Here is a 13,774-nt window from a genome sequence, read left to right as displayed (position 1 = left end):
GCCATCAGCCCAGAGCCTGACGCGGGGCTCGAACTCACCGACCGCGAGATCGTGACCTGGCTGAAGTCGGACGCTTAACCGACTGCGCCACCCAGGCGCCCCTGTAGCACATTATTAAAATGCCATTCCTGGGGCACCTGGGTGGCTCAGTCGGTTAAGCTTCTGACCTCAGCTCAGGTCATGATCTCACGGTCTGTGAGTTCGAGCCCCGTGTTGGGCTCTGTGCTGACAGCTCACAGCCTGGAGCCTGCTTCAGATTCTGTGTCTCTCTCTCTCTCTCTGACCCTCCCCCGTTCATGCTCTGTCTCTGTCTCAAAAATAAACATTAAAAAAAAATAAAAAATAAATAAAATAACATGCCATTCCTTTTAATGACTGAATAGTATTCCACTATATGTACTTACCACATTTTGTTTACCCATTTACCTATCGATGAACATCTGAGTCATTTCTTTCGGCTATTGTGAATAAAGTTGCTATGAACAGTTGCTAAGTTGTTCCACATTGTTGCCATCACTTGTTTTCCAGTTTTCCTTAAATTGTAGCCATCATACACACCCACTGCAGTTGAAGTGGTATCTCACTGTAGTTTTGATTTGTAATTAGTGGTATTGAGCCCTATTTCAAGTGCTTGTTAGTTATTTGTATATCTTCTTTAGAGAAATGTATGTTCAAGTCATTTGCCCATTTTTGAATTAGGTTGTTTTTGTGGAGTTGTAGGAGCTTTTCACATACTCTGGATATTCTCTTTGTCAGCTATATTATTTACAAATATTTCTGCCATTATGTAGGTTATCTTTTTACTTTTTAATTTTTTGATAATGTCCTTTGATGTACAAAATTTATTAATTTTGCTAATGTGCAATTTTATCTATTTTTTGTGTTTGTCGTCTATGTTCTTGGTGTCATAGCAATTAAACAGTTGTCAAATTCAGTATCATGAAGATCTTCCCCAATGTTTTCATCTAAGAATTTTATAGGCTTACCTCTTAATTTTAGGTTTTCGGCATTTTTAGAGTTAATTTTTATATATGGTATAAGGTAAGGGTACAATTTTTTTCTTTTGCATGTGATTATCCACTTTTCCCAGAACCACTTATAGAAAAAACTGTCCTTTCTGCCACCGAATGAACATGGCGACTTTCTCAAAAACCAACTGAGCAATAGGTGGGGGTTTACTTCTGGGATTGCTGCTTTTGTGTATGATGCTTTAATGAAAATATTCCTCTCAGATTTTTGTGCTTGGCTAAAACCAGGAAAGAATTTTACCTTTAGATTATACCAACTCTTTAACGGTCTCCATCATTTTGGCAGATTGATCTGGTCATTAGACTGGGCTTAGAAAAGATGCTATAAATTGAAATATTTAACTGAAAGAACAAAAACAGAAGTTTTCATATTCTGAAGAGTTCCAGATACAGGTCCCTATATCCTCTGTTGATTATCTTCTTACCTAGGATGCTTCACTGCATAGATGGGTTAACTCTCAGGAGACTGGATAAATTAGACAAGCAGGGCAGCCTTGCCAAAGTTTCAAACTGGTATGTTTGCATGTATGCTGTCTACAACGTTATTTTTTGAATAGCAAATGCATGCACATGTTCCACAATTCAAAGATACAAAAGAGTACAGAATAAAAATAAAGTACCATTTTAAAAATCAGAGCTTGGTGTGCCTGGGTGGATGAATTGGTTAAGCAGCCCACTCTTGTTCGGCTCAGGTCGTGATCTCACGATTTGTGAGATCAAAGCCCCACAATGGATTCTGTGCTGATAGCATGGAGCCTGCTTGGGATTCTATCTCTCCCTTTTTCTCTGTTCCTTCCCGGCTTGCTCGCCCTTCTCTTTCTCAAAACAAACAAACAAACAAACAAACAAACAAACAAACAAACAAACTTAAAAAAAAACACAGCTTTAGAACATGAGTGGAATTTTGTGTACACTAAATACAAAACAATGTTTAGTCTATCATCCCACCATCCTCAAAAACCCCTTTCCTCTCCAAACTTCCTCTTCTCTTTCTCCAACTATATGGCTACAGTGAGAACCACCACCTTCACCTGTGACCCACCCCAGTGCCACCCACTTTGATTTAGCTATAGGCACCCAATCCAAGCTTGGCCAATGAGCTCTTTTCTTAGGAAATTTTGAATTAGAGGGGTATCTGGCTGTCTCAGTTGGTACAGCAGGCAACTTTTGGTCTCAGAGTAATGAATTCAAGCCCCATGCTGGGTGTGGAGTCTACTAAAAATAAAATAAAATACTTTTGGAATTATAACTAAACAACTAGTTATTTTCAGCTAGTTGCTCTATTGACCTGAGTAGATGCTGGGAACAGTTCCTTCTGCCCAGTGGACTTAAAAGGGAGTCTAGGGGCGCCTGGGTGGCTCAGTCGGTTAAGCGTCCGACTTCGGCTCAGGTCATGATCTCGCGGTTCGTGAGTTCAAGCCCCGCGTCAGGCTCTGTGCTGATGGCTCAGAGCCTGGAGCCTGTTTCAGATTCTGTGTCTCCGTCTCTCTCTGACCCTCCCCCGTTCATGCTCTGTCTCTCTCTGTCACAAAAATAAATAAATGTTAAAAAAATTTTTTTTGTTTTTTAAAAAAAGGGAGTCTAATGACAGAAAACAACAAAAAGAAGAGACCGGGGACAAGAGAAGGAGGGAGAATATCCTGGTTTCCATATACTGTTTACTCCTAAGGTCTGTTTTTTCCAAGGTCCAGCAGCATCACTGCCCTGAGTACCCCACCTATGTACCTCGTAGCCCAATAACAACCTACACTTCCTCTTGTTTAAGTCTACTCAAGTGGTTTTCTGTTACTCAGATCAGAGCAGGTCTCAGTTCATATACTTTGTCATATGAATAATGGCTTATAACGAATAAAACAATCAAACACAATCAATCAATGTCAGGGGCTTAGAAATTATTTCTTTTTAATCTACACATATTGATGGTCAATATGGGAATTTAGTCATTGTGAAATATGCTTCATTATTGTTAATAAAGAATTATAAACAATAACATATTTCTTTCATTCTTTCTCTTCAATAACTAAAATATTTTGATACTTCAAAAATTAAGGAAGGAGCTTTACTATAAAGGCATACTTCATTTTATTGTGCTTCACACATACTACATTTGAAAAAAAGTTTATTAATTTTGAGAGAGAGAGAGAAAGAGAGAGAGGGAGGGAGGGGCAGAGAGAATCCCAAGCAGGCTCCACACTGTCAGCAGCACAAGCCTGACACAGGACTCAAACCCATGAACTACAAGATCATGACCTGAGCTGAAATCAAGAGTTGGGCACTTAACCAAGTGAAATACCCAGGAGCCCGAGATACTGCATGTTTTACAAATTGTGGCATCCCTACAGTGAACAAAGTCTATTGGTGCCGTTTTTCCACACAGCATTTCCTCGCTTTGTGTTTCTGTGTCATATTTTAGTAATTCTCACAATATTTCAAATTTTGTCATTATTATTATATTTGCTATTGTGATCTGTGATGAGTGATCTTTGATATTACTATTGTAATTGTTTTGGGGCATCAGGGCTCATATCCATATAAAACAGTTAACTGATAGACATTGTGAATGCTCTGAATGCTCCATGAACAGCTGTTCCCTTGTCTTTCCCCCTCTTTGGGCCTCCCTATTCCCGGGAGCAAAATAAGACTAAAATTGGGCCAATTAATAACCCTACAATGGCTTCTAAGTGTTCAAATGAAAGGAAGAGTCACATGTCTCTCACTTTAAATCAAAAGCTAGACATGAGTAGGCTTAACAGGGAAGGTACACATTGAAAGCTGAGACAGACCAAAAGCTAGGCCTCTTGTGATAACCAGTTACCCAAAATGTGCACTCAAAGGAAAAGTTCATGAAGGAAATTAAAAGTGCTACGTCAGTGAATACACAAATGATAAGAAAACAAAACAGCTTTATTGCTCATTGAGAACATTATAGTAGTCTGGATAGAAGATCAAACCAGTCACAACATTCCCTTAAGATAAAGCCTTCCAGAGCAAGGGCCTACTCTCTTCAGTTCTTTAAAGACAGATAGGTAAAGAAGCTGCAGAACAGTTTAAAGCTAGCATAGCTTGGTTCATGAGGTTTAAGGAAAGAAGCCATCTCCATACCATCTAAGTGCAAGGTAAAGTGGCAAGCGCTGATATAGAAGCTGCAGCAAGCAATCCAGAAGATCTAGCTAAGATAATTAATGAAGGTGGCTACATTAAACAACAGATTTTCAATGTGGACAAAACAGCCTTCTAGGGAAAAAGGACTTTCATAGCTGGGGAAAAGAAGCCAATGCCTGCCTTCAAAGCTTCATAGAATAGGCTGACTCTCTTGTTAGGGGGGCTAATGTAGCTGGTGATTTTAAGCTGAAGCTAGTGTTCATTTACCATTCCACAAATCCTACGGCACTTAAAAACTATGCTAAATCTATTCTTCCTATGCTCTATAAATGGAACAACAGAGCCTGGATGACAGCACATCTGTTCACAACATGGTTTACTGAATATTTTAGCCTGCTGATGAGACCTACTGCTCAGAAAAAAAAAGATTCCTTTCAAAATATGACTGCTCACTGACAATGCACCTGGTGCCCAAGAGCTCTGATGAAGATGTACAATGAGATTAATATTGTTTTCATGCCTAACACAACATCTATTCTTCAGCCCAAAGATCAAGGAGTCATTTGACTTTCAAGTCATATTATTTAAGAAATACATTTCATAAGGCTGCAGCTGCCAGAGATGGTGATTGCTCTGATGGATCTGGGCAAACTACATTGAAAACCTTCTGGAAAGGATTCACCATTCTAGATGCCATTAAGAACATATGTGATTCATGGGAAAAGGTCAACATATCAACATTACAAGGAGTTGAAAAGAATTTCATTCCAACTCTCATAAATGATTCTAAAGGGTTCAAGACTTCATTGGGGAAAATGCAGATGTGATGATAGAAATAGCAAGAAATCTAGAACTAAAAGTGGAGCCTGAAGATGTGACTGAATTGCTGCAATCTTGTGATAAAACTTTAATGGACAATGGGGCGTCTGGGTAGCTCATTAACTGTTGATCTCTAAATCAATCAACTCTTGATTTTGGCTCAGGTCATGAACTCCTGGTTTGTGGGACTGAGCACCACGTTGACAGCTCAGGAGCCTGCTTGGAATTCTCTCTCTTCCTTTCTCTCTGCCCCCACCCCTGGCTCATGCATGTATTCTCTTTCTCTCAAAATAAATAAACACTAAAAAAAAGAAAAAAAAGAGAGAGAGACTTAAAAAAAAAACTTTAATGGGTAAGGAGTTGCTTCTTGTGGATGAGCAAAGAAAGTGGTTTCTTGAGATGAATCTACTCCTACTGAAGATGCTGTGAAGATTGTTGAAATGGTGAGAGGGCCAACATGGCGGAGAAGTAGGGGGATCCATATGTCCCGCGTCTCTCAAACAAAGAAATATAGAAGCCAAAGGACTTTGAACACCAGAGCCTGGGAGGAAAAGAGACTGAATCTACTAGGAAGAAAATGGGAAAGCTGGAAAAAAGATAGGTGGGTAACTGCGAACTGGGGGAAATAAAAAAGGCCATGTGGGCACAGAGGGGAGGGACCCCCTTCTGGGGAGGGACCCCCTTCTGTGGAGAGACAAAGGGAAGAGAAAGAGCCTCTAGGGAAGTGCAGGACCTAGCTGGACAGGAGAAAGACCTTGGACTGAGACTGAGAGGGATCTTATCTCTAACTGTGGGACTTTCTTCAGACTGGGGCCAGCTCCCTGTTTGAGCGCCTGGGGAGGAAGGAAGCCAGGCCTGGGTGTGGTGGTAGGTCAGAGGCTCAGTCTGCAACTGGAGAAAGTGGTTCCCTCCCTGGAGACAGAACCTGCCTGCATCTGCCACCCTGGGGCACAGTGGCTGGGCCTAGGGCTCAGTCTGCAGGAGGATAAGGCAGCTCCAGTTTCCCTGGAGTGCTCTGGGAAAAGACAAAGCCTGCCTGCATCTGCCACCCCAGGGGCTTGCGGCGAGAGCAGCAGCTCTCAGTCGCAATAAGTCTGCAACAGAAGTCAGTCTTCCCTGAAGTGCGATGGCACAAAGCCAGTCGGGAACACATATTGCGGCACTGAGAGGCGCTTTCCCAGCACCAGAGCGCACAGAGCGGGACTTTGAATTCTAGCCAAGCACAGGGTCAAGGCAGTTGGTGGAGCGAGAAGGACCGCCCCATCTGCGTCCGCAGCACAGTGAGGATGACTCAAACAACAGTCCACCAGGTCCGGCTCCGTGGAGAAGAGACTAGAAGATCACCATTCCCCCCTCCCCCACCACCACCAAGGAAGGGCCTCAGGGATCACTCTGGGGGTCCATAGTGGAGGTGGGTCCAGATAATGCCAAACCACGACCCTCTGCACTGGGTAACTGCATATCCACCAGAGTGGCACAGACCCTGCAGACAGCTACTTGAGACAAGCAATGCAGCATTGCCTGGATTAACTCTAGGTCAATTCTGGATATATAGATATATTCTCACCCCCAACCAATTTCTCCTCCTTATCTCTTCCCTCCCCTAGGCTGGTTACTCTGGTTATTGGTCTGTCTAAACAGGCATATTTAATCCATTGTCTTGATACATGTTCTACACCTCCTTCTTTACACTCCTTTCTCTTTCTCTAGAATAATCTAGCCATATACCATCTACCCTGTCTGGGTAATTTTATCTTCGTTTCGTTTTTCCCGCTTCCTTCTTTATCTTCCTTTCTCTCCCTCTGGATTAAGCCTTTTAGTTTCTCTGCCTAGTTAACTTTTATTTCCACACACACACCCACAGCCGCCCCCACACCCCCCCGGACCCCTGTCATTTCTCTCTTTGTATGTGCTCTTCCATCAGCACTGCCTCCACCTTCTTCTTTACTTGTAGTCCGTGTTTTGGGGTTTTTTTGTTTTTAGTGTTTAGGTTTTTGTTTTTGTTTATTTGTTTGTGTTATTTGTTTGTGTGTTTGCGTGTTTTTATCTCCTGTTTGTCTATCAGTTTTTCCTTTACAGGGCTACTCCAAGGAACAAATCAAAGCACATCTGGTGGAGGGCACAAAATATTACTACGAGTAGGGTAATAAAATAACCAAAGTCACAACAACAGAGAGCAAGTAACAATCCCCAAAAAAACACCTCCAGAAGGGCCAGGCCCTGGAGTGTATGACCCTCTTTTAATATAGCAGTGCTTGCAGGTGCAGAGCACACAAGCTTTTAAACGCATAAGGTAGAGAAAGCTAGCCAAAGTGACAAAATAGAGGAATTCTTCTCAAAAGAAACGCCAGGAAGTCGCGACAGCTAATGAATTGATCAAAACCAACTTAAGCAATATAATGGAACAAGAATTTAGAATAATAGTCATAGAAGTAATCGCTGGGCTTGAAAAAAGCAGAGGACAGCAGAGAATCTACTGCTATAGAGATCAAGGGACTAAAAAATAGTCATGATGAATTAAAAAATGCTATAAATGAGGTGCAAAATAAAATAGAGGCAGCCATAGCATGGATTGAAGAGGCAGGGGAGAGACTAGGTGAATTGGAAGATAAAATTATGGAAAAAGAGGAAGCTGAGAAAAAGAGAGATAAAAAAATCCAGGAGTAAGAGGGGAGAATTAGAGACCTAAGTGATGCAATCAAATGGAACAATATCCCTATCACAGGAATTCCAGAAGAAGAGACAGAGAAAGGGGCTGAAGGTGTACTTGAACAAATCATAGCTGAGAACTTCCCTGATCTGGGGAAGGAAAAAGGCATTGAAATCCAAGAGGCACAGAGAACTCCCTTCATACGTAACTTGAATCGATCTTCTGCATGACATATCATAGTGAAACTGGCAAAATACAAGGATAAAGAGAAAATTCTGAAAGCAGCTTGGGATAAACAGGTTCTAACTTACAAAGGGAGACCAATAAGACTAGTGGCAGACCTATCTACTTAAAGTTGGCAGGCCAGAAAGGAATGGCAGGAAATCTTCAATGTGATGAACAGAAAAAATATGCAGCCAAGAATCCTTTATCCAGCAAGTCTGTCATTCAGAATAGGAGAGATAAAGGTTTTTCAAACAAACAAAAACTGAAGGAATTCATCACCACTAAACCAGCCCTACAAGAAATCCTCAGGGGGATTCTGTGAGTGAAATGTTGCAAGGACCACAAAGTACCAGAGACACCACTACAAGCATGCAGCCTACAGATATCACAAATGCCTCTAAACCCATATCTTTCAATAATAACACTGAATGTAAATGGACTAAATGCCCCAACCAAAAGACATAGGGTATCAGAATGGATAAAAAAACAAGACACATTTATTTGCTGTCTATAAGAGACAGAGATAATACCTAACCTTCTCAAGCTGTTCCAAAAAGTAGAAAGGGGAGTAAAACTTCCAGACTCATTCTATGAAGCCAGCATTACTTTGATTCCCAAAACAAAGACCCAGCAAAAAAAGAGAACTACAGGCCAATATCCCTGATGAATATGGATGCAAAAATTCTCAACAAGATACTAGCAAATCAAATTCAACAGTATATAAAAAGAATTATTCACCATGATCAAGTGGGATTCATTCATGGGCTGCAGGGCTGGTTCAATATTTGCAAATCAATCAATGTGATACATCACAATAAAAGAAAAGATAAGAACCATATGATCCTGTCAATCAATTAAGAAAAAGCATTTGACAAAATTCAGCATTCTTTCTTAATAAAAACCCTCGAGAAAGTTGGGATAGAAGGAACATACTCAAACATCATAAAAGCCATTTATGAAAAGCCCACAGCTAATATCATCCTCAATGGGGAAAAACTGAGAGCTTTCCCCCTGAGATCAGGAACATGACAGGGATGTCCACTCTCACTGCTGTTGTTTAACATAGTGTTGGAAGTGCTAGCATCAGCAATCAGACAACAAAAGGAAATCAAAGGCATCAAAATTGGCACAGATGAAGTCAAGCTTTCATTTTTTGCAGATGACATGATATTATATATGAAAAACCCAACAGACTCCACCAAAAGTCTACTAGAACTGATACAGGAATTCAGCAAAGTTGCGATAGAAAATTAATGTACAGAAATCAGTTGCATTCTTATACATTAATAATGAAGCGACAGAAAGATAAATAAAGAAACTGATCCCATTCAAATTGCACCATGAATCATAAAATACCCAGGAATAAACCTAACCAAAGATGTAAAAGATCTGTGTGCCGAAAGCTATAGAAAGCTTATGAAGGAAATTGAAGAAGATTCAAGGAAAGAAATGGAAAAATATTCCGTGCTCATGGACTGGAAGAATACATACTGTTAGAACGTCAATACTACCCAAAGTAATCTACACATTCAAGGCAATCCCAATCAAAATTGCACCAGCATTCTTCTCAAAGCCAGAACAAGCAATCCTAAAATTTGTATGGAACCACAAAAGACCCCAATAGCCAAAGTAATATTGAACAAGAAAACCAAAGCGGAAGGCATCACAATCCCAGACTTTAGTCTCTACTACAAAGCTGTAATCATCAAGACAGCATTGTATTGGCAAAAAAAACAGACACATAGACCAATGGAATAGAGTAGAGACTCCAGAATTGGACCCACAAATGTATAGCCAACTAATCTTTGACAAAGCAGGAAAACAATATCAAATGGAAAAAAGACAGTCTCTTTAACAAATTGTGCTGGGAGAACTGGACAGCAACATGCAGAAGAATGAAACTAGACCACTTTCACAAAAATAAACTCTTTTTACATCATTCACAAAAATAAACTCAAAATGGATGAAGAACCTGAATGTGAGACAGGAAACCATCAAAACCCTAGAGGAGAAAGCAGGAAAAAACCTCTCTGACCTCAGCCACAGCAATTTCTTACTTAACACACTTCCAAAGGCAAGGGAATTAGAAACAAAAATGAACTATTGGGGCCTCATCAAGATAAAAAGCTTCTGCACTGCAAAGGAAACAATCAACAAAACTAAAAGGCAACCGATGGAATGGGAAAAGATATTTGCAAATGACATATCAGACAAAGGGCTAGTACCCAAAATCTATAAAGAACTCACCAGACTCCACACCTGCAAAACAAATAATCCAGTGACGAAATGGGCAGAAGACATGAATAGACTCTTCTCTAAAGAAGACATCCAGATGGCCAACAGGCACATGAAAAGATGCTAAACGTCACTCCTCATCAGGAAATACAAATCAAAACCACACTGAGATACCACCTCACACCAGTCAGAGTAGCTAAAATGAACAAATCAGGAGACTATAGATGCTGGCGAGGATGTGGAGAAACGGGAACCCTCTTGCACTGTTGGTGGGAATGTAAACTGGTGCAGCTGCTCTGGAAAACAGCATGGAGGTTCCTCAAAAAATTAGAAATAGATCTACCCTGTAAGCCAGCAATAGCACTGCTAGGAATCTACCCAAAGGATACAGGAATGCTGATGCATAGGGGCACTTGTACCCCAATGTTTATAGCAGCACTTTCAACAATAGCCAAATTATGGAAGGGGCCTAAACGTCCATCAACTGATGAATGGATAAAGAAGTTGTGGTGTATATATACAATGGAATACTACGTGGCAATGAGAAAGAATGAAATATGGCTTTTTGTAGCAATGTGGATGGAACTGGAGAGTGTTAAGCTAAGTGAAATAAGTCATACAGAGAAAGACAGATACCATATGTTTTCACTCTTATGTGGATCCTGAGAAACTTAACAGAAGACCATGGGGGGAGGGGAAGGGGGAGAAAAAAGTTACAGAGAGGGAAGAAGGCAAACCATAAGAGACTCTTAAAAACTGAGAATAAACTGAAGGTTGATGGGGGTGGGAGGGAGGGGAAAGTGGGTGATGGGCACTGAAAAGGGCACCTGTTGGGATGAGCACTGGGTGTTATATGGAAACCAATTTGACAATAAATTTCATATTAAAAAATAAAATTAAAAAAATTGTTGAAATGGTAACAAAGGATTCAGAATATTACATAAACATAGTTGATACACCAGTAACAGAGCTTGAGAGGATTGACTTCAATTTTGAAAGAAGTTCTACTGTAGGTTATCAAACAGCATCTCTGCTACAGAGAAATCTTTCATGAAAGGAATAAATCAATGCAGCAAACTCCATTGTTGTCCTATTGTAAGAAATTGCCACAGCCCCCACCTTCAGCAACCACCACCCTGATTAGTCAGCAGCCATAAACATCAAGGCAAGTCCCTCCACCAGAAAAAGCATTACAACTTACTAAAAACTCAGATGATGGTTAGGATTTTTTAGCAGTGAAGTATTTTTTAATATTTATTTATTTTGGGGGGGGAGGGATAAAGAGAGAGGGGACAGAGGATTTCAAGCAGGCTCGGTGCTGACAGCAAAGAGCCCAATGCAGTGCTTGAACTCATGAACCATGAGATCACAACCTGAGCCAAAGTCAGATGCTCAACGATGGAGCCACCTAGATGTCCCAGCAATAAAGTATTTTTAAATTAAGGTATACATATTTTTTTTTGACACAATGCTAATGCACACTTTATAGACTGCCATAGAGTGTAAACATAACTTTCATATGCACTGGAAAATCAAAACAATAATGTGACTTGCTTTACTGCCATTTGCTCTATTGCAGTATTCTGGAACCAAACCTGTAATATCTGTGAGACGTGCCTATACTCACTTGTCAGTGGTTCTTTCTCTAAATTAGGATCTTCTGGTGCATCAAAACGACCTTCTGGTAACTTTGGCTTCTTATGAGACTGTTTGATGGGTTTGGATTTTTCTCCTTGAGAACTCATTTTCCTCACGGAACAACACACAAGTGGTGATCCTAGAGAGTGGAGACAGTGAAAAAATAGGAGCTGCTTATTTATTCTACTTTAAAAAATTAACAATGTATTTGTTTTTAGTTAATACACTCACTTTGATCAAAGTTCAAAAAGTACAAAAGGACATATAGCTAAAAATCTTCCCTCTATCTTCCAGACAGGCATTTCCCTTCCTTGGAGGCAACTAATATTATCAGTTTAAAAAGAAGAGCTCTGAAATAAATTAACCATTATCAAAATCATAAAAACTTCTAATATAAAATACTGATTCCTGTCTGAAGCAATGCCCAAAATACCAGAAATGAGATCATTAACAGTAACTAAATAGTACAAAGTTTAATGACAGGATTTACTATTTAAATCACAAGGGACTTGTGATTTAAATATATCTTAATCCAGCCTAAATGTCCATCAACTGATGAATGGATAAAGAAATTGTGGTTTATATACACAATGGAGTACTACGTGGCAATGAGAAAGAATGAAATATGGCCCTTTGTAGCAACGTGGATGGAACTGGAGAGTGTGATGCTAAGTGAAATAAGCCATACAGAGAAAGACAGATACCATATGGTTTCACTCTTATGTGGATCTTGAGAAACTTAACAGAAACCCATGGGGGAAGGGAAGGAAAAAAAAAAAAGAGGTTAGAGAGGGAGAGAGCCAAAGCATAAGAGACTCTTAAAAACTGAGAACAAACTGAGGGTTGATAGGGGGTGAGAGGGAGGGGAGGGTGGGTGATGGGTATTGAGGAGGGCACCTTTTGGGATGAGCACTGGGTGTTGTATGGAAACCAATTTGACAATAAATTTCATATATTGAAGAAAAATAAATAAATAAATAAATATATCTTAATCCTAATTAAAATATATTTGAATCCTAATCATGGTCTTCTTTTCCTGCCAATTAACATTTAAAAATGTATTAGGCATTTACAATATAAAAGTAAGATCACTTTCACTATAGGTTATAAAGAGAAAAGTTGAACAACTTTCAGTACTATGAAAGTTATGCAACCCTTGTCAAGATAATGTTCAAAAGGCTAAACCACCCTGAAAAAATGACCTCAGGGTTGGGTTTTCAACTTTCTAAAGGAATGGCTCCAAGGCAAACCAAGGTAGGGACCAGTTCCAGTTCCACCACTGTAGTTAAGTGGAATAATGGCTTCTGAAGATCAGAACCTAATACCCAGAATCTATGAATAAGTTAGGTTCCATGGTAAAGGAGAATTTAGGTAGCAGTTTGAATTAAGGCTACTCATCAGATGACCTTGGACCAGGGCGATTATCCTGTACTATCTGTGTGGGTCTGCTGTAACCACAAGAATCCTTAAAAGGGGAAGAGACAACTGGAAGAGAGAACTAGAGAGACAGCAGTATGAAATAGCCTTGATGGATATTGCTGGCTTCGAAGATGGAGGAAAGGGGCAATGAGTCCAGGAACTGTAGCAGCCTCTAGCAGGTGGAAAAGGAAGGAAATAGATTCTCCCCCTAGAGCCTCCAGAAGGAACATAGCCCTAACACTTTGATTTCAGTACAGAGACTTCTCACCTCCAGAACTGGAAAATGTTTTAAGTCACTAAGTTTGTGACAATCTGTTGCAGCTGCAGTAGGAAACTAATACAAGCACTTACTAGTTGTTGGACCTTTGTCAAGCGACTTACAAAGTTGCGCTTTTTTTTTAATGTTTATTTATTTTTGAGAGAGAGAGAGAGAGAGAGAGAGAGAGAGGGAGGAAGAATGTACACGGGGGAGGATCAGAGAGAGAGGGAGACAGAGGATCTGAAGCAGGCTCTGCGCTAACAGCAGAGAGCCTGATACGGAGCTCGAACTCACAAACCCTCAGCAAACCCTGAGTATGTGACCTGAGCCAAAGTCTGACACTTAATTGAGTGAACCACCAAGGCACCCCAAGTGACTTACCCTTTCTAAATCTGTTTC

The 13,774-nt window shown here is 40.3% G+C and overlaps 2 protein-coding genes across 2 annotated transcripts in view; both read right to left on the bottom strand.

The window, feature by feature from the left end:
- The window catches only part of SMAP1 (small ArfGAP 1), a 279,736-nt gene extending 267,942 nt beyond the window's left edge, over positions 1 to 11,794 (bottom strand). The window contains exon 1 of the mRNA XM_045057719.1: positions 11,687 to 11,794. The gene's annotated coding sequence lies outside the window, so the exon portion shown is untranslated. The remainder of the gene's footprint in view (positions 1 to 11,686) is intronic.
- Positions 1 to 13,774, bottom strand: part of SDHAF4 (succinate dehydrogenase complex assembly factor 4) — a 31,245-nt gene that overhangs the window by 4,702 nt on the left and 12,769 nt on the right. Inside the window, exon 2 of the mRNA XM_006931837.4 lies at positions 11,687 to 11,836. Coding sequence (XP_006931899.1) covers positions 11,687 to 11,836 — 150 coding nt within the window. The remainder of the gene's footprint in view (positions 1 to 11,686; positions 11,837 to 13,774) is intronic.

The sequence above is a fragment of the Felis catus genome, chromosome B2 (assembly GCF_018350175.1).
Source record: "Felis catus isolate Fca126 chromosome B2, F.catus_Fca126_mat1.0, whole genome shotgun sequence".
NCBI lineage: Eukaryota > Metazoa > Chordata > Mammalia > Carnivora > Felidae > Felis > Felis catus.
Note: the sequence above shows the minus strand (reverse complement) of the source record. Positions and strands in the feature narration are given on the sequence as shown.